Raw genomic sequence first — 22,044 nt, 5'->3', positions numbered from 1 at the left:
CGCTACTCCCAGCCTTCTGAGTTCAGCAGCCACTACAGCCCGAATCTGTCGCCCCGTGGCTAGTGTACCGACTGCCGACCAGCTGCATGCCATATTGGTGCACGTCGATCGACTGCTGGTACTCGTGACGGTTGTCGCACCTTCCACTCAGGACATCGACATGACTGATGATATAATGAGTGGCCTGATGGATTGTGTACTCACTGGCCTGGCTGCAGTGGAGGACATTGCCAACACCAGTGATTTATCATGTCAATGACGCCTCTAGGTCCTGAAGTGGAGTATGTAATTAGTCAGAGGAAAGAAATATAAAAATCATTGAGATCATCCGGCAGGAGATTAACATGGTTCTTCTGCAGATTTTGCGCCGCAGGACTTGTATCAGACGGTACTCCCTGGCTGGTGCATCTTGAGAGGAATCAGCTCTCTGTTTTCAAATCCAGCCCGAATGTGAACAAGTTGGACAAAAAAAAATAGCATGAAGTTGGCTTGGGAGGTAGAAGAACTTCCTTTGTTTGTGTCTGATGGGTTTTGCATAGATGGCGATTGACCGGATCATCTCACTTACACTGTTTGATGCTGGTTCTTCTTTTTCTGTGGCTAGACTGACAGGTACAGAAATACTAGATACTAAGAGCCAGAACCCCACGATTAATGCCTTTGATGTGGTGTAGTGTGAAGGGGTGGCTTTGTGTTGTGTTGTGGTGTGGTTTATGATATAGTGTGGTGCGGCGTGCCATTGTGCTGTGTTGTGTTGTGGTTAAGTCGGAAAAGACTGTGGGAGTGTAACACCTGGTCAAAAATCGTAAATGAGGCAGATCAACACAGTCGTTCCCCAAAATACATTCCCATCTAACATTAGAGTATCAGTGCTTAGCTGGAAGAAAGTAAATTAGAGCAGAGTCCTTTCATAATAACATAAGTCAGAGAGGATTCTAAGAGTGTACAGCAACACCACACCTGAAAATTAACCTAAATCAATGACATCTGTGCACCAAAATTGAATTAATTTTTCATTCCCTAACACAGCAAGTGAGCAAAACTTGATCTAGATCCTACTTGGCATTTATGATATAACACCTCGCCCTCAACTTTGACCCTGACCCATTATTACTGATCCTTGATCGATCAGCAGATCAGCAAAAAAATCAAAACCCTTCTTCCCAGACCCACACACAATGTATGTTGCAGTTTTGTATACTGTTGAATCAGGCACTGATGGAATGTTTTGTTAACATACATTCATGCATACGTACATATATACATGCATTCACACATAAATGTATATATACAGAGATATACATAACACAACCACTGCCCCTTCTACTTCGCTAAATAAACCAAATAAATGTAAAGTTAATCAAAACTGTATTTTTGCATAATTTACACACACATTTTTAAAAGAGCAGAAGTAATAGTAATAATTGTTAGAAAAATCAACAAACAGGGTTTGAACTGCTTTAGAGCCTAGTTGTTAAGGAAATCACTGTTTGACAGTTTCAACTTTCAATTCGTATGCAGTAGACTGTAGCACCAGTCGAGCAGGGCAGTACTCTCAAGGCGGATGGAAAGCTGATGACAGGGAAAGTTGGAGCTCCCGTTTCATCAGCCCTCGGGACTAGTTCCTGACCATCCCCTTTTGCTGAACTTTTTTCAGTGTTTCAGTAACACGGAAAGTAGGCCAGCATGCTCTCCAATACAAGTTTCTCTGTCAACACCAACCCAACAAACATGATTGTGTTGGAGCAGAACCGTACCGATGCTGGTTTGTGATGGCACGTGGTGTTGCAATGGTACAGGCAAGCCAGATAACCTGAATCGTCCCAGTGCGAGTGCCGACAACCGTTTGCACATAGATCTAGATTCGGTTCTGTTCTGGCCCAACATTGTGTCTGTATCGGAAGCCAATAATCAAATCTGAATCGGGTGTAAGTAATTGGGTCAATTTACAAGTAAGTGTGTCTGGATAGCTCGAAATTAATAGATCTTGAAATTTACTTTTTCCTTCTTTGAGGGAATAACATTGTAAACTTTTATCCTTTAAATGCTTCTAAAAGAAGAAGAAATAAAAATCATGACTTGAACCTTTGCCCTCTGAATACCTACTGTACAGTCCACAACACCTGGCAGCTGATTTACTGAGTGGAATCTCTCTTACCCAAGTTAAATGCATCTATGAATAAACACTATGTTGCCAGTTCAGTATCTCCGTCTGTCCCGAATTGCTGCCAAGTGGTGGAATGTCTGAAATGAAACAAATGAAATTAACTGCCTGGTGCGGGACTCCAACCCCTGTCTCCAACACATCAAATATGTGCATGTTACCACTGAGCCACGGACGACCTTCATAGACAATAGTGCAAATCTAACCATTTTATAGACCCAGTTGTATATATTTTGTCTGTATACCAATGCTCCTTAACATTATCAGTTATGATCTAGTAAGCTGAAAGCAAGTTCATTTCCACAAAAACATTACCAAAAACAAGATTTTCGTCTTATAACAAGACAGTTGCCTGTGGAAAACTCCCGTCTTTGTCGAAATATTTATATATATCATATAAAATATAATTCAATCAGCCAATATATGAAAATGATCTGTGATGGATGATGTGTAATTATGTGACTCAGTTGTTAGCTGCTTGATTGGCGTGATCAGCAATACATAGATTGGGTCAACATTTTATTACCATTCTTGACCCAGTTTTCGAAAAAAAAAAAAAAAAGTTATATATATGTATCCGTCTAACACATGTTTTACGCCAATAGGCTCACTATGTACATCTAAATATCTATCTATACTATATATATATATATATATATATATATATATATATATATATATATATATATATATATATATATATATATATATATATCATCATCATCATCATCATCATCGTCATCAGCCATAACTAGTCCACTGTTGAACAAAGGCCTCCCCCAACCTTTTCCACGAATTCCTTGACTGAGCCAATCTTTGCCACTCTTTCCCTGCAAATTTCCCTATCTCATCTCTCCATCTCATGTCTGGCCTTTTTCTGCTACACTTACATTCTCTTGGTGTCCAGTCAGTCAGCCTCTTGCTCCATCGGTTATCCTTTATTCTTGCTATATGGCCAGCCCACCTCCATTTCTGTTCTTTTATAACTTCTGTAATATCTTTGACTTTAGTCTGTTCTCTCACCCAAGTTGATCTTTTCCTGTCTCTTAAAGATATTCCCAACATTGACCTTTCCATTGCTGTCTGAGAACGGATTAATTTATTTTCCATTGATTTTGTCAGTTTCCAGGTCTCACAACCATACGTCATAGCTGGAATTATACATTCTTTATATATATATATATATATATATATATATATATATATATATATATATATATATATATATATATATATATATATATTGTTACATAGCCTATGATTTCATCATCCTTTGTATAATTCTGACGTACAGTATGCTGCATGTTTGATCACGATTCGCCTTGTGGCTTCCATAGTGACCAGGCTTGCTTGTTCTACCTCACTCCCCCCTTCTCCCCCTTATACCAGAGTAAGTCGTTCTTTCTGTTGTTCAGAGCAGGACTGTCAACTCTTTGTCCCCTATGGCTTCATTTGCGCGTCCTTCTTACAAGTTGTATCAAGCTCTGCCGGCCCCTATATAATGAGCTCGGTCTCTGCATTAATTGCCACTTAGATCTACTCCTCTTTTTGTCACATTTCTGTCCTCCCCTGTATAGTGTATTATTATTTTTGTGAGTGCTCAGGAAGTCTCCAGCTATCTAGCTGCTGTATAATTTGAGTATAAGTGTTTTTACCATTTTTCTTGTACTGTATGGCCTAAGGTGTTAATTCGTAGGCCTGGTAAGGTTTTTTGTGATTCATGTAGAGTTTTTAATGTCAGCCAGTATTAGTAATATTTTTTATCTATCTATCTATTGCCAGACGCCTCAATCCCGTTTGGGGTGGCCACAAACAAATCGCCTCCAAGTCGCTAAGTCCCCCGCCATTTCACTCCCCTGCTCCCAACTCACACCCCCCTCTCTCATATACCTCTCCACCCCATCCCTCCATCTCATCCTCGGTCTCCCCCTCCCTCTTTCCCCCTCCACCTCACTCACATACACTCTCTTCGTCAGTCTTTCACCCTCCATCCTCTCCAAATATATCTGTAATAATATTATATCTTACTTTAACTGAGCATTATCCGGTTTTCTCATTTATCAGGGCTGACTTAGATAAATATGTTCTTGCTAAATTCGTGTTAATAGAGGCTATTGCAGTTAACCATATATTTAATCTGTTTTTGCCATTACATTATCCTTATGAGTCCTGAATGTTTAGTTGTTAGTTTGTGCATTAAACTTAAACTTGTAATTTTACCTAACTCTTTTTGCTTTGAACCTGGAACTTTGCGGGACAGTAGGGATTTTAGTATTCTCACCTGAAGTGTTCATTATCTCTCTCTGTTCCGTAACATAAATTTGGCGACATCTTATCAGGATATTCAGGATATTATCTTAAGGATATTGCTTGATATTTTGTGACTGTGATTTATTCATGATGTCTGCTATTACTACTCTTGATGAAGCCTAAGATTTTTTGTCAAATGTGCAAACAGTGTGTGATGTAGAAAACAACAAAGAATGAACTGAAGCTTGTTGCTCAACAATTGGGAATTGCTGTTCGCTCTCATCAGTCTAAAGATCAAATTCTTGACATGATTAATAAAAGCTTGTTTAATGTAACTCCTCCAGATGAGCAAACGCAGATTGAAATAGCTAAGTTACAGCTAGCCCTGCAGGAGGCTCGTGCTAAGGAGGCTGAGTCTCAGGCTCGTATTCAGGAGGCACAGGCACAAATTGAAATTGCTAGGATTCAGGCAGACCATGAGTATCGCATGAAACAAAGTGGAACTGGATCATCTAGCTCTGATGATTTTGATGTGGTTAAAAATGTTAAACTTGTCCCTCCTTTTAATGAAGCTGATTTAACAAAGTATTTTCAGTTGTTTGAGAGGGTAGCTACAGGTTTTAATTGGCCCAAAAAGTGTTGGCCAGTACTCCTTCAGACTGTTCTCACCGGTAAAGCTCAAGTAACTTATGCATCTTTGCCTCAGGATCAATCTGATAATTATGATGTAGTTAAGAGCTTGATTATTTAGGCCTATGAGCTTGTTCCTGAAGCCTATAGACTAAAATTTAGGACAACTTATAAGCAAGATAAGCAATCCCATGTTGAGTATGCAAAAATCAAAGAAGATCCGTTAGAGCAGTGGTTAAATTCTAAGAATGTAAATTCTGATTTTGATAAATTTAAGCAGATGATTTTGCTGGAGGACTTCAAAAGGTATATTAATAAATATCTTGATGAGAAAAGAATAGATAATTTGTCTGATGCTGCAGTTTTAGCTGATGAATATGTTCTCACTCACAAGAGATATTCTAAAGAAAAAAGGAAAGCTGAGAGTAAGTACGTTGCCTCTACTCAGAGTACAGGTAACAGGAAAGAGAATAAAGATGATGTTTCTCAGGAAGTAAATACCAGCTCCACCTCTAGATTTCAGAAAAGTAAATGTACTTATTGTAGTAAGCTTGGTCATACTACGGAGAAATGTTTCAGGAGACAGCGTGATGTGAACAAAAAGGAGTCTTTAAATATTCAGTCAATTGGTCTAGTGTCCACCCTTGAGAGTTCCCAGAATTCTTTAACCGAGTTAACTGAACCTGCTTTGAGGGGTAAATTAAATTCTCATAATGAAGCTCCTCTTTTGAGCAGTAATGTGGGTGACACTCTCAAGAGTTCATGTGCTAATTTCCTGTCTGATGGTTTTTTCAGTCCTCTGGACAGTAATGACAGGAAATCAGTTCAAATATATCGTGATACAGGTGCTTGCCAATCCCTTATGCTGACCAGTGTTCTAGGTTCTAATGTTAATTCCTCTGATGAAACTGTAATCTTACAAGGTGTAGGGAATAATTACTTCTCTGTCCCTCTGTGCAGAGTGAATTTAGAGTCTGGTTTTGTTAATGGTTCCGTTATGGTGGGGTTGGTTGAGACACTCCCAATGTCAGATGTAACTTTCTTACTTGGAAATGATATTGGTGGAAGTCAAGTGTGTCCAGCTCCTCAGTTGTCTAGTGAACCAGTGACTGCGACCCAGGATTGTGATGTCCCTGAGGTGTTCTCTGCATGTGCTGTCACTAGGGCTAAGTCTAAAGTTACTGGTGATTTAGAGGATAATGATGATGATGATGTGATCCTAGCTGACACTTTTCTTGCTAATTTGGACCACTCACCAGATGAGGCAGTACCCCGTAGTGTTGATAATTTGTCTCATCAAGAGTTGGTTGAGTTGCAGGTTGCTGAGCCTGAGTTGAAAGGTCTAGCTAACTCTGCTTGCAGTGAGGAAGAGTCAGCTAGTGCTTCTACTTGTTATTATATAAAGTCAGGAGTACTTATGAGAAAGTGGAGACCCCCAGCAGCATCAGCCAACTGTGAATGGGAGGTTGCACATCAAGTTGTCATCCCTCGTGTTTGTAGGCAGGATATCATTAGAGTGGCTCATGATTCCAGTTTGGCAGGACACCTTGGAGTAAGGAAGACTGTGGCACGCATTTTGAAACACTTCTACTGGCCAGGTATCTTCAAAGATGTTTCCTGGTATTGTAAGTCTTGTCACACCTGTCAAGTTGTGGGGAAGTGTAATCAGACCGAAAAGATTGCACCTCTAGTTCCATTCCTCCTTTTGAGGCGCCTTTCACCCGTGTGTTGGTGGATATTGTGGGCCCTCTTCCTAAGACTTCTTCAGGATTTTCTTATGTGTTGACTCTGATTGATATGGCTACTTGTTATCCTGAAGCCATTCCACTTAGAAATATCTCAGCAAAGAACGTGGTTAAGGAAATGCTGGGGTTCTTCACCAAGTTTGGTCTGCCCAAGGAGGTACTGTCAGACCGGGGAAGTAATTTCATGTCAAATGTTTTCAAGCAGTCTCTGAAAGAGTTGGGCATCACCCAGATCACGTCTTCAGCTTACCATCCCCAGACCCAAGGAGCGTTAGAGAGATATCATCAAACACTCAAATCGATGCTCAGGAAATACTGTTTGGAACATCAGAAAGACTGGGATAAAGGTCTTCCATTCGTTGTATTTGCTGCAAGAGAATCTCCAAATGAATCACTGGGCTTCTCACCCTTTGAACTACTGTTTGGCCGTGAAGTAAGAGGACCCCTTAAGTTACTCAAGGAATGCTGGCTGTCAGAGGAAGATGACGTCAGCCTGCTGGAGTATGTGATGAAGTTCAAAGAACGGCTGTCCACTGCTTTACAGGTGGCGAGAGAGAATTTAGGAGCTGCTCAGGAGAAGATGAAAACTTGGTATGATAAGAAGTCCAGGTTACGCCACTTTCAGCCAGGAGATCAGGTTTTGATTCTGCTACCGGTGCATGGGCAACCTCTTCAAGCCAAATTTAGTGGTCCTTATTTCGTGGAGAAGAAACTCAGTGATGTCAACTATGTCATCACAACGCCAGATCGTAGAAAGAACAAGCAACTTTGTCACATCAACATGCTAAACTTATATCACAGGCGGGACGAAAATAACCCAGTTTGCACTGTAGCTGTTCCACCCGAGTCTGCAAGTGAAGTTCTCCCATGCAGTATGAGCCTGAGTGATAGTTTGGGGAAGAATCCTGATATCATGAATGATCTCCAGGCTAAGCTTTCTCATCTAGCTCCCGAGGAAAGGCAGGAGTTTTCGGCATTACTGTAGGAGTACCCGCAAGTGTTCCGTGCCACTCCAGGAAGAACCACTGTGTTGATGCATGATGTCGATGTTGGAGACGCAAAGCCAATTAAACTGCCTCCTTACCGTGTGAACCCAGTGAAAGTTCCTCTCATCCAGAAGGAGCTTGGCTACCTGTTGGACCACATGATGATTGAGCCCTGTCAGAGCGAGTGTAGTTCTCCTGTCACTCTAGTCCCTAAGCCAGGTGGGTCACAGCGGCTTTGCATCGACTACAGACGTGTTAATTAGATAACCAAAACAGACACTTACCCTCTCCCTCGCGTGGAAGATTGCATAGACAAGATCGGAAAGGCTAGGTACATAAGTAAGTTTGACTTGTTAAAAGGATACTGGCAAGTACCTATGACTGAACGTGTTAGGGAGCTCTCATGTTTTGTAACACTAGGAAAGACTTTTGCATGTTCTGTAATGCCATATGGTATGAAGAATGCACCAGCCACTTTTCAGAAGCTCATGAATGTTGTAACAGAGGGTTTGGCAGGGTGTGTTGTTTATACTGATGATGTATTAATCTTCAGTGACAACTGGAAAGATCACCTAAGCCATGTCAGTAAATTTCTTCAGCGTTTGGTTCAGGCTAATCTTGTAGCTAATTTATCAAAGTGTGAGTTTGGTCATGCTAAAGTTCAGTACCTTGAATATGTAATTGATGATGGACACGTTGCACCTCCAGGAGCTAAGGTTCAGGTTATAAGTGATTTTCCCAGACCTAAAAGTAGGAAAGAGCTACAAAGATTTTTGGGAATGGTATGTTATTATGGAAGATTTGTCCTTAACTTTTCAATTCTTGTATCACCACTTACAAACCTACTGAAAAAGGGAGTTAAATTTGTCTGGACCGATAACTGTGAATCCTCTTTCAGTAAACTTAAAGCTATCCTATTAAGTCAGCCAGTGCTCGCTACTCCAAATTTTGCTAAGCCTTTTAAGATGGCTGTTGACGCAAGTGATACAGGAGCTGGGGCTGTTTTGCTGCAAGAGAATGATCAGGGTATTGAACACCCTGTATCTTATTACAGTAAGAAGTTCACTCCACCTCAAAAGAACTACTCCACTATTGAGAAAGAGCTTTTCGCCTTGATTTTGGGTTTACAGCATCTTTCATTTTATTTGTGTTCTGGTTTTGACCCCATAGTCATTTATACTGATCATAACCCACTGAAATTCCTTAGTAAGTTTAAAGATAAAAGTCAGAGATTGACAAGATGGAGTCTACTTCTTCAGAAGTATTCATTAGACATGCAACATGTCAAGGGGAAAGAAAATGTTATTGCAGATTGCTTATCTAGACTTTAGACAGATTGTTTTAGAGTAATAAGAAATTTCCTTTATAAATTTGTTTTTCTTTGTGGGGAGGTGTTACATAGCCTATGATTTCATCATCCTTTGTATAATTCTAACGTACAGTATGCTGCATGTTTGATCACGATTCGCCTCGTGGTTTCAATAGTGACCAGGCTTGCGTGTTCTACCTCACTCCCCCCTTCTCCCCCTTATAGTAGAGTAAGTCATTCTTTCTGTTGTTCAGAGCAGGATTGTCAACTCTTTGTCCCCTATGGCTTCATTTGCGCGTCCTTCTTACAAGTTGTATCAAGCTCTGCCGGCCCCTATATAATGAGCTCAGTCTCTGCATTCATTGCCACTTAGATCTACTCCTCATTTTGTTCACATCTCTATCCTCCCCTGTATAGTGTATTATTATTTTTGTGAGTGCTCAGGAAGTCTCCAGCCATCTAGCTACTGTATAATTTGAGTATAAGTGTTGTTACCATTTTTCTTGTACTGTATGGCCTAAGGCGTTAATTCGTAGGCCTGGTAAGGTTTTTTGTGATTCATGTAGAGTTTTTAATGTCAGCCAGTATTAGTAATATTTTGTATCTGTAATAATATTATATCTTACTTTAACTGAGCTTTGTCCGGTTTTCTCATTTATCAGGGCTGACTTAGATAAATTTGTTTTTGCTAAATTCGTGTTAATAGAGGCTATTGCAGTTAACTATATGTTTAACCTGTTTTTGCCATTACATTATCCTTATGAGTCCTGAATGTTTAGTTGTTAGTTTGTGCATTAAACTTTAACTTGTAATTTTACCTAACTCTTTTGTTTTGAACCTGGAACTTTGCGGGACATTAGGGATTTTAGTATTCTCACCTGAAGTGTTCATTATCTCTCTCTGTTCCATAACTATATATATATATATATATATATATATATATATATATATATATATATATATATATATGTGTGTGTGTGTGTGTGTGTGTGTGTGTGTGTGTGTGTGTGTGTGTGTGTGTGTGTTTAAAACCATTACTGCCAGGAATCGGTCCAGTGTATGATTGCCGTTTCAGCCCAGTGTCGGAAAAAAAGTTTTATTTATATATCAGCCCAACAGAAGTTTTACATCACTTGGCCCGATATAAACAGAATATTATGGCCAATAATCGGTCCAGTGCATGACTGCCGTTTTCCCTTAGTTCCGCTATATGCCAGTGTTGGCCCGTCATTTCAGTGTTTGCTGGGTACGTGTCGATTCATGTAAATATGTACTGCTGTATCAGACCTATTCATAACCATTACAGAACCAACTGTTAGCCAGCACTGGTTATGTATCAGACCAATAAAGGTAAAACTGCATATCCGGTTTTCATCTCTTTTTACAAGTTGAGAGAGCACCTTTGAATTACCTTGAACTGAGCTGAACATCATTCATGTTTTTGTTGAATAGTGATATTCAGCACAGTACAAGGTGATTTAAAGGTGGTTTTGCAGCTTGGGAAATGTTAGTGATAAGTTTGTTTACGTCTTGCGGGTCTCAAACATCTGCAGTTTATAATTTTTGGTCCTTTGTTAAAGCATGTCTGGTATATATTGCACACATAATTCTGCTGGACAGATTGCCAGACCCGTATAGGAGCCAAATAGTTTGAAATAATAATAATAATAAAAAAGACAGCTTTAGCATAGGAAGGGGGAAAGAAGTACAAACTACACAAACTCAATATTTACTTTGCCACAGTAATAACGAAGCATCTATTGAACTACTTAGAAAACACGGAGTTTTGCCAAGTCAAATTTAGTGTTGCCCTACAAATATCAGGAAGATAGCCATCATTGGTACTGATGGTGGTGGAAGAAAAGTCGGAAAAATAAGGGGAAATCCAGTGCAAATTTACTGTTTCGGATAATAATAATAATAATAATAATAATAATAATAATAGTAATAATGATAATAATAAATAACCAATTGTTATTTAGAAAAGTTATAATACAATCCATAAAATTGTAATTTTCATGTAAAAATAGAATATTTAAGGTCATCAATCGACTAACCATTTTTTTGTTTCAGTGTTCTCTACCTAAAATTAAATTAACTTAAAAATTTTTAAATTTATATATAGGCAAACATTAAACAAACAGCTGGAAATGGTGTGATGAGAGCTTGACTATATAGACCCAATTCAGGTATATTGACAACAATATTTTGTTTCAATTCTTATTTGCCAGAGTTGGAATGGAAGAGTATTTTGTGTGTTAAGCCAAAGCAGATCACATGCGATTTGCCTCAAAACGGCGGTACCGATACTAATCCGAAATGAGCTGATATTGGCCCAATAATTCCATGTTTGCTGGGCATCTACATGCACAGTACACACTACACTTCCTTTTCATTAAAAAAAAAAAAAAAAAAAAAAGGAAAATGCCACACCTATACCATGCCTCGGAGACCCCGGGGAGGGGGGATCATAAATGCCCCCACCATCCGCTCCTCTCCCGGTGACGACTCTTTGAGCTGCCTGGATCCACTGGCTGACTCACTTCTTCATTTCTGCAACATTCTCGGCCTTTCCTCTAAGTTTCTCTCTGTCGAACACCAGCTCTCCTCCTCTAAACCTCACCCTCTCTTCATTACCGAGACTCAGTTGCCTCAACCCTTTTCTGTATCCTCCTACTGTACACGCATTTCAATGCCAAAGGTGGATGTTGTGTATATGTATGCAACGACCTGTCTTGCTCTCGTGTTCCTGAACCTGATTCTTCTGATTCCTCCTCTCTCTGGCTTTGGCTCTCCTGTCATTCTCTGACTAAGTATATCTCCGGTGTTTACTTCTCCTAATTCTACTGACTATTTAAAATTCTTTGACTATCTTACTTCTACGATGAAACACATTCTATCCATTTCTTCTTTCTCTCAATTCTCCATTCTAGGAGATTTCATTGTTCACCACCATCTTTGGCTCTCCTCTCCTTTCACTGATCCATCTAGTGAACAAGCCTACATCTTTTCTATCCTCAATGACCTAGAGTAGCTAGGAGACCACCCTACCCTTACCCCTGCCCACTTGGAGAGAACTCCAACATACTTGATCTCTTTCTTACACCTAGTCCTTCTGCTTACACTGTTAATCTTTTCTCTCCATTGAGCTCCTCCGATCATAACCTTATTACCTTATCCTGTCTTATCGCTCCGGTACGGCCTGAGGACCCTACAAAGAAACGTCATCTGTGGGACTTTGGAGCTGCGGATTGGGAGGCGCTCAGGCAGTACTTCCTTGATTTTCCCTGGAATGATTATCGCTTCCATGAACGGGAGCCATCTGAGTGTGCCTTGCGCTTTACGGAGGTTATTTTCTCTGTCATGGAAGCATACATTCCTTTCTCATATCCTTTGACTAATGCAAGAAAGCCTTGGTTTAATCACGCTTGTTCTAATGCTGTCCGCAACAAGGAGAGGGCCTATAAAGGGTACGGGAGCCAACCCAACCCTGAATCACATATTTTTTATGTTTCTGCCTGGAATTGTGCTAAGTCTGTTCTTCGCTCTGCTAAAAATAATTTAATCCGTACTAAATGCTCTCAACTCCCCAACTTAAATTCTTCCCTCTCCTTCTGGCACCTTTCAAAAAACTTTCTAACAACTTTACCTCATCATCCTTCCCTCCTCTTATCTACTCTGATGGCTCTGTAGCTGTTTCTTCTACTGAAAAAGCAGATCTCTTCACTCGGACATTCTCCTCCAATTCCACCTTAGACGATTCCAGTGTTGTTCCTCCATCACTTTCCCCCTCTGACTTCCTCATGGCTGACATTAAAATTTCATCAGCTGATGTACTTTCTGCCATCACTGACCTCAATACTAACAAGGCATATGGACCTGATGGAGTCCCTCCTGTTGTCCTCAAGAAATGTGCTTCTGTGCTTACACCCTGCCTAGGTAAACTCTTTTGCCTTTGTCTTTTAACTTGTACCTTTCCATCTTGCTGGAAGTTTGCTCTCATTCAGCCAGTCCCAAAAAAGGGTGACCATTCTCAACCCTCTAACTATCATCTAATTGCTTTAACATCCTGTGTCTCAAAATTTTCGAGTCTGTTCTGAACATTAAAATTTTAAGGCATCTCTCCTATCACAACCTTCTTTCTGATCGTCAGTATGGGCTCCATCAGGGGCACTCGCATCTCTCCTATCACAACCTTCTTTCTGATCGTCAGTATGGGCTCCATCAGGGGCACTCCATTGGTGATCTGCTAACCTACCTTTCAAACTCCTGGTTATCCTTCTTTCGGGATTTTGGCGAAAGCTTTGCCATTGCACTTGACATTCTCAAAGGCTTTCGATCGAGTCTAGCCTAAATCTTTAATTTCCAAACTGTCCTCCTATGGTTTCTATCCTTCCATCTGTGCCTTCATCTATAGCTTCCTTTCTGGTCGTTCTATCGCTGCTGTCGTAGACGGCCATCGTTCTTCTCGTAGATCTATCAACAGTGGTGTTCCTCAGAGCTCTGTCCTATCACCAACTCTCTTCCTTTTACTCATCAATGATCTTCTAAGCTGTACATCTAATCCTGTCCACTCGTACGCTGATGATTCCACTCTTCACTTTTCCATTTGGTTTCCACAACGTCCATCACATCAATTACTCCAACAAACAAGGGATGAGGCCATGGCACACCTAATGTCTGACTTGGCTCGTATCTCTGACTGGGTTAAAAATAATCTTGTTTTTAATGCATCAAAGACTCAGTTTTTACACCTATGAACCCACCAAAATCTTCCAGAGGAGTACCCACAAATGTTTAATAATATCCAGCTCAATCTTGCATCATCCTTGAACATGCTTGGGGTTTCATTCACACGGGACTTATCTTGGAAAGATCATATTGCATCACTTGTAAAATCTGCTTCCAAGAGATTAGGTGTGCTAAGTCGACTAGGTGTCTTCTTAACCCCTCCACAGTTGTTGACTTTTTACACGAGTTTTATTCGCCCCTGTGTAGAGTACAACTCTCATGTGTGGGGACGCTCCCCACATACAGCTCTTTTCAATAGGGTGGAGTCAAAGGCTATTCGTCTCGTCAACTCGCTTCCTCTTACTGGCTTCCTTCAACCTCTGTCTCTTCGCCGCACTGTTACCTCTTTATCACTTTTCTGTTGCTGCTTTTAATGGTCACTGCTCCTTTGAATTGTCTGCTTGCATCCCGCCACCTCTACGACGGGTGCATAGCACCCGTCTAATAACAAATTCTCATCCCTTTTTTGTCCAACTCTCTAATGCAAGAGTTAACCGTTACTCCCAGTCCGTCATTTGTGCAACAGGTCAACTCTGGAACTGTCTCTCTTTGTCTGTATTTCCTACTTCCTGTGATCTCCAGTCTATCAAACGCAGTGTGTCCAGGCATCTCGAAATTAATGGATCTTGAATTTGGCTCTCTTTTGTATCTTTTTTTTTTTTTTCTTAGAAGGGACCTTTTGCTGACTCAGCCCTTGGTTCCTTCTTCCTCGCATTAATAAAAATGACAAAATATCAGTCGCTGACTGATTAACGTAGAAAAGGCATAGGATCCTGGAAGGAAACTGATTTTAAGGAAACTGCTTTTTTTTTGTGGTATAAATCATCTTTCATTACTATACTGTGCATTATGAGTTAATGTTATTTATTCAGTTTCTGTCTGAACTATTCTCTCTTTGTTCTCATAAAAAATATTTAATTCTCAAAGCCATGTTTTCTCTAATATGAGAGTAAAATGACCTACAGTAGTGCTTTGAAAGTGTTTAGGTCAGTCTTCGGAAATCGTATAATATTTTACTAACATGTATGATTACGTCATTTTGGTGACATTCTTTATAATCTGCTGATTTTCATCCCTGTTATTTCTTCAAGGTAAAAACAGTCAACAATAGTGGTTTGAAAACACACGTGAACAATAAAGGGAACTGCTGGGAAACGTTCTTCTCAATCTTCTTGTCAACCTGGCAGCAGACGAAGGGACTCTTTAGCCACTCTCTTGCTCGTCTCACCATCATTATGAACGTCATCAGCATCACTGCGATGTTTGGGTACGTTGTAGATGGAGGTATTGATACTGATTTTCTGTTGAGGGCTACATCTATCCATATTTCAGCTGAATTTGGATATTCAATCAATTTATTCTCATGTTTTTATCAGCAAACAAATTAAGAGTTGTTTATACTTAGTACAGCAATATATTGTATGTATCCAATACTCTCGTCAGTACATCACTTTTATGGTCAATTATAGGGGTTAATATGAGACTGGTAATTATATATCATTTTATTTTTTTATTCAGCTGGGGAGTAAACTGTAGGACCAGTCAAAAAGGGCGGTACTCCCAAGGTGGATGGAAAGCTGATGGTAGGGAGAGCTGTGCTGTTTACTTATATCCTAACTCTACTATGAAAAATTCTTTGACTATCTTTACCTCCAATATGGAACACATCCTGTCAGAGTCTCTCTCCGAAACCTCCATTCCAGGTGCATTCACTGTTCACCACCACCTTTGGCTCTCCTCTCCTTTCACTGATCCACCTGGCAAACAAGCCTACATCTTGCCTATCCTTAATGGCCTAGAGCAATTTGTACAGCACCCTACCCCATATCCCTGACTGTCTTGGAGAGAGTTCCAACATGCTTGACCTCTTCCTTACAACTAATCCTTCTGCTTATGCTGTTAATCTTTTCTCTCCTTTGGGCTCCTCCAATCACAACCTTATCACCTTAACCTCTTCCATCACTCCACTAAGGCCTGTGGACCCTCCCAAGAAGCGGTGGTTGTGACACTTTGGAGCTGTTGATTGGGAGGCTCTCAGACAATACATCTTTTACTTTTCCTGGAATGATTATTGCTTCCATGGCTGAGAGCCATCTGAGTCTGCCTTGTGCATTACAGAGGTTATTCTATCAGGCATGGAATCATACATTCCTTTCATTATCCTGTGACTAAAAAAAAAAAAAAAAAAAAAAAAAAAAAAAAAAAAACTTGGTTTAATCACTCTTGTTATACTGCTGTCCACAACAAGAAGGCCTACAAAAGGTTTATACCTGAGCCAATTCACCCTTAAATCTCGTTCCTTTTATGTTTCTGCCCAGAATCGTGTTAAGTCTGTTCTTCGCTCTTCTAAAAAATAATTTCATTCATACTAAATGCTTTGAACTCTCCAACTCAAATTCTTCCCACTCCTTCTGGTACCTTGTCAGAAACATTTCTAACAAATTTACCTCATCATCCTTTCCAGCTCTTTTCCACTCTGATGGTTCTGTAGCTGTTTCTTCTGCTGATAAAACAAAACTCTTCACTCAGACTTCTCAAAGTCCAGCTTAGACGAGTCTGGTGCTGTTCTTCCATCACTTCCCCCCTCTGGCTTCCTCATGGCTGACAATAAAATTTCTTCAGCTGGTGTATTTTCTGCCGTCACTGGCCTCAATACTAACAAGGCATATCTGGCTGATGGGGTCCCTCGTGTTGTCTTCAAGATCTGTGCTTCTGTGCTTACACCCTGAGTAGGTAAACTCTGTTGCCTTTGTCTGACAACTTGTACCTTTCATTCTTGCTGGAAATGTCCTCCCATTCAGTCTGTCCAATAGAAGGGTGATCATTCCCAGCCCTCTAACTGTCGCCCAGTTGCTTTAACTTCCTGTATATCAAAAGTTTTTAATCTACTCTTAAAAAAAAAAAATAATAATAATAATCTATCACGACCTTCTTTCCGATCATCAGTAAAGGTTTCGCCATGGGCGCCCCACTGACCATCTTCCCACATACCTTTCAGATTGCTGGTCATCCTCTTTTCAGGACTTTGGCGAAAGTATTCCCATTGGACTTGACATCTCAAAGGCTTTCGATCGAGTCTAGCATAAATCTTTAATTTCCAAACTGCCTTTTTAATGTTTCTATCCTTCTATCTGTACCTCCGTTTCTCGCTTCCTTTCTGGTTGTTCTGTAGCTGCTGTTGTAGACGGCCATTGCTTTCTCCTAGAGCAATAAATAGTGGTGTTCCTCATGGCTCAGACCTATCACCAGCTCTCTTCCTTCTGTTCATCAGTGACCTTCAAAAGTGTACATCTAACCCTATCCACTCATACACTGATGACTTTACCCTTCACCTTTCCATTCGTTTCTCGCAGCATCCATCTCAGCAGTTACTTCAACAAACAAGGGATTAAGCTATGGCACACCTAATGTCTGACTTGTCTCATATCTCTGATTGGGGTGAAAGTAATCATGTTTTTAATGCATCGAAAACTCAGTTCTTTCCTCTATCAACCCGACAAAATCTTCCACTGAAGTACCCTCTAATTTTTAACAATATCCTGCTCAATACTGCATCATCTTTAAACATACTTGGGGTTTCATTCTCTCGGGATTTTTCTTGGAAAAGACATATTATATTACCTTTCTTGAAAAGTCTGCATCCAAGACATTGGATGTGCTATGCCGACTCCGTGCCTTCTTTACCCCTGCACAGTTGTTGACCTTATACTCGAGTTTTATTCGCCCCTGTATAGAGTACAACTGTCATATGTGGGGAGGCTCCCCACACACAGCTCTTCTCAACAGGGTGGAGTCAAAGGCTTTTCGTCTCATTAACTCTCCTCCTCTTACTGGCTCCCTTAAATCTCTGTCTCGTCGTTGCACTTTTGCCTTTTTATCTCTTTTCCTACGGCTCTTCATTGGTCACTGCTCCTCTGAACTGTCTGCTTGCATCCCTCCACCACTACGACGGGCACGTAGCTCCCGTCTAGCAACAAACTCTCAACCTTTTTTAGTCCCACTCTCTAATGGTAGAGTTAACCGCTACCCCCAATCCTTCATGTATGCAACAGGTCAACTTTGGAACTATCTTTCTCTGTTTTTCCTACTACCTACGATCTCCAGTCTTTCAAACACAGTGCGTCCAGGCATGTCGAAATGACTGGATCTTGAATTTGGCTCTCTGTTATCTTGTTTTAGTTTTTTTTCCTGGAGAGAGTAATGCGCAGGCCCCTGGCCTTTGGTTCCTTCTTCCTGGCATAAAAAAAAAAAAAAGTATCTCTGGTCCATTGATTAGAACAGGAAAACAGCTCGAGATGTCGCAAGAATATTTTTTCATTTGAATCTGCATAAAATAACGATACTGCTATGTGCTATATAGAAAATGTTACTTTAGTCTGTTTAATCTCGCGTGACAAAGCTCCCTAACCTCTTTCAGCTCAGTTCCTGGCCAAATGTAGTAAGATAGGAGGTTAATTTTGACTCGTAACCGAGGTGACCCATTCGTACCTCATAACAGACTCATCAGATTTCTTTCAACCATGACTCAGTATTCAAGTTGTGAGAGTGACCTAGTTCCCTCAGATGAAAACAAGTCCAGTATAGTAAATGATATATGAAGCTGGGATACATGAATAGCCAATGATATATGAAGGGTCAACAGGCACTTTGCAGTATCCGTTGGTTGTGGTGTCAGATTGTTTCACGAGGAAGGTGCTTCGATACTTTATGATCGACTGACCACTTTGAGCCAGACGTAACTAATACCACACTTCGATTCTCACATGCACTTCTTACTCGACAAGTACGTACCTGATATGTGTCTGTCAAAAGAAATGTTATATATGGCTATTAGTTTTCCTAAGCGGGAAAAGTTAAATCATGCAGTGAACCTTACACAAATCGATAAGCTGCAGAGGATCTAGAACCAGGAAGGAGAGTCGCCATCTTCATTCTCGTCACAGTCGTAGCTCCAACCGAGGAGAAACACGACCATTGGCAGAAAATTTACCAGTTAAGTGATCAGCGTAATGGACTGCATCTAACTCACTCAACAGTGAAGCCAATAAATATTTCACCTTATAAGCATAAGCCATCAGCTTTGTGATATATCTAGCTGAACTGTTCATACTACACCTGTGGGATAGACCTGACAGTACACACACAAACACACACACACACACACACACACACACACACACACACACACACACACACACAAACTTCTTCCAGACGCAAAAGCTTATGGCTAGTCTGCCTTTCTAGTGACGTGTTTAAGTGCAAAGTATTTGTTTTTATGATGACGGTCTCACAGTTGGTTGTATTATGTGACAAAGCTACACAGGAGTGGACGAATGGTACAATATTTGATATTTATGTTACAGGGTGTATGGTCTGTTGATGTGGCTCCCCGAGCTGTTCAATCGGCTGATACAGTACTATAATGACCACCCCGATGCTAAGGTAAGATGAGCACTAAAGTTTTCTATTCTTCTTTCAGCATTGCTTTCTCTCTCAAAATCTTCAGCTGTTTAACTCACAATTAGACTTCATCCCTAACGTTCGTATGTAAATTTTCCACGGTATTTTTAAATAGGCTCTTCTTTCGCTATTATTTTTTTTTGCTATTCACAGTAGGGTTAACATCATCTGTAACTGTTTATCTTGCCAGCTGTGTTCGTACTTCGTGGCTAAGTCGGTAGAACAACTAGTCCCAAATATTCCGTTTGGAGGTCGTACTAGGTTGCTTTAGCTCGTTTGATGTAGGTATAAGAATCGACCTGTGAGTCTAAGTAGTATTCTGCGTGACACAAGTCTTCACTTACTTCTGACGGTTCGAATCGATGCACTATTGTCACCCTTGATTTGAGTGTTCTACCAAAAGATTATCAGACTACATAATATAGGTATATTAATTGTCCCCAGATTTATTTTTTTCTGTTTTGTCCATGAAGTCTTCCAGGTAACAGTGCCTTTGCTTTGAGCTATAAACTTTTTCCTAATGTGCTTCTAAATACGCTTTCCACTGAGTACCGGTTTACCATTTTTTCAGCTAATTTAGCATTAGCACATTTTAAGGATAAACAGCATAGACTGTAACGTACTGTTGACAATTGTGAAGCAGGGTAACAATAGTGTTAACGAATGGTAGGACCGAAATATAATCTCTGTCTGACCAAGATTTACGTGAGGCAAGAACACTGCTAGGGCAGGCCACAGATAAAACAAGAAACCCATGGTAGGTGAGTTCTTTGCCTTGTTTGAAAAAGTAACTTTCTACTGTAAATGCAATGAAATGGCTGTTTCAAATCCTTCGTGGGGTACTTCTAGCTCCTTGCCGGAAACGCGAGCCCGAAGTTCAACTCATGGGTTTGAGCTTCGGAAGGTACTGTACTTCAGATGCAGCCTTGGAACGTCCTAAGCTTCTCGGAGATCTTTGTTGTCATTAGTGTTGGGGTAACGGGGGGTTGGGATCGGTATAGTTGCGCCCTCTGACGTGAGGCGACCTAACTATGTCGAGGTCAGTAACAACAGTTACATATATTACTGACCTGGCTGTAACAATATTGTCAATCTCTGCGAGTTTGCTGCAGCAATTGCTGCCTTTTTAGCATCTTCTGTTGACGAGGCTACTCCGATTGATAAAATTAATGTATAATACTGGTGAGGCTGAAGCACACTTCGGGCGTCATGTTCTTATTGCAGGGTATGCTTCTGCTATGATGAGTTATGTCAAGGTGAAAGTTTAATCTACACAAAACTCTATTCAGTTGTGGTACAGTGGGACGGCTTCAGAGCAGATACTGGCACTGACTGGGAAGGCTCTGATGAGTGTACTAAGTCCCCATGGCTCAGAAATAAGAAAATTTGATATTTCTCTCCTACCGGATTCCGAAAATCTCATAAACTTAAAATTGTTAGACTGTGACTCTAGCGACCAGAGTTTCACCACAGGAGATGAATTTCTAACAGCGATAGAGTTGACAGAGTGATACCTACTGTACTGTGATGCAGTAAATAACGTTAACAACAAAAGCAGACTAATAAACATTTTTTTATGTTCTGCTCAAAATGTTGTTGACGTTTTTGACATACTTAGCATTAATTTCATGAACACCTGCCTGTATTATGTGCCTTGTAATGTTCAGCATTATCCAACATAATATAATGCAGAGCGTCTTCTTAGTCTCTGTGGAGTAAGTACATACACTTGACAAAATTGCCTTTTATTAACCTGGTTTTCAGTAAATGGGCCAACACTACTGAAGTCAAAGATTTGAAGTAATGAATAGCAGCATGTCAGTGAAAGTGTTTTAAGTTTGGTTGGCATTATCTGTGAGATGGAGTCGAGAATTTTAAAAACAGGTATAATTAATAATAATCGTCGTTGATACCTTGAATCTTACATTTTTCTTTTCTTGTTGCTTGATTATGCGTTTTTCATTAGAAGTAATAATCTGAAATCTGATATGGTCTTGTTTTACAAGTTACTGGGGTGTTCAGAAGTCTGATTTAGCAGATCAGCTTCTTCAGTCCTTTTCTTGCACCAGACAAGATAATAACCTGAAAATCTTTAGTTCTCAGCCGAGGTAATTCCGTTATCCAAAATATGATTTCTTCCACTGGGAAGGTGTATGAAGTTATTTTATTCTTTTTATATCTAATTATCGTATATTGATCCTGGTGTGCATTCTTTCTTTTGGTTAGGTAAGCGTGTGTGAGTTGCGAGCATACTATGGCAATAAGACAGAAGTATCTCACTGCAACACCGGAGAGTCTCCTGTCCACATAGGGACACTGTACAGCACTCTCATTTTAGCCGCTACAGAACTTCCCGCCAGACTGTGGACCATCTTCTGCATGGACAAACTGGGGGCAAGATTCTTCTTAGGTTCGTTGCCATCTACTGTTTTGCTCTTATTTGGCACATCAGGTATTGAAACTGATCTGAGAATTTCATAAGCCTGTATGGTGAGTCAGTGGATGTGTGATGAGCGATGTGTGATGAGTGACGGGATGTGTGATGAATGACTGGATGTGTGATGGATTATAGCTAGGTACTTTGATGAAAACCATTTATACTTCCCAATTTCCTTTCTTATTTCCTAAATCATACCCAACAAAGACAGGATAATGAGGTGTTATCATTATAAGTGTGAAATTGCACACTGCTCTACAAGGCACGTCTTT

At 40.3% G+C, this 22,044-nt stretch overlaps 1 protein-coding gene across 1 annotated transcript in view; it reads left to right on the top strand.

Moving 5' to 3' along the window:
* Window positions 1-20,725, top strand: part of LOC145395273 (synaptic vesicle glycoprotein 2B-like) — a 56,097-nt gene extending 35,372 nt beyond the window's left edge. Inside the window, exons 6-8 of the mRNA XM_080268953.1 lie at window positions 14,967-15,142; window positions 19,239-19,317; window positions 20,636-20,725. Coding sequence (XP_080125079.1) covers window positions 14,967-15,142; window positions 19,239-19,317; window positions 20,636-20,725 — 345 coding nt within the window. The remainder of the gene's footprint in view (window positions 1-14,966; window positions 15,143-19,238; window positions 19,318-20,635) is intronic.
* Window positions 20,726-22,044: the final 1,319 nt, after the last annotated feature.

The sequence above is a fragment of the Coenobita brevimanus genome, chromosome 30 (genome assembly GCF_032717465.1).
Source record: "Coenobita brevimanus isolate Jiangsu-jjx chromosome 30, ASM3271746v2, whole genome shotgun sequence".
In the NCBI taxonomy this organism is placed as follows: Eukaryota; Metazoa; Arthropoda; class Malacostraca; order Decapoda; family Coenobitidae; genus Coenobita; species Coenobita brevimanus.
Note: the sequence above shows the minus strand (reverse complement) of the source record. Positions and strands in the feature narration are given on the sequence as shown.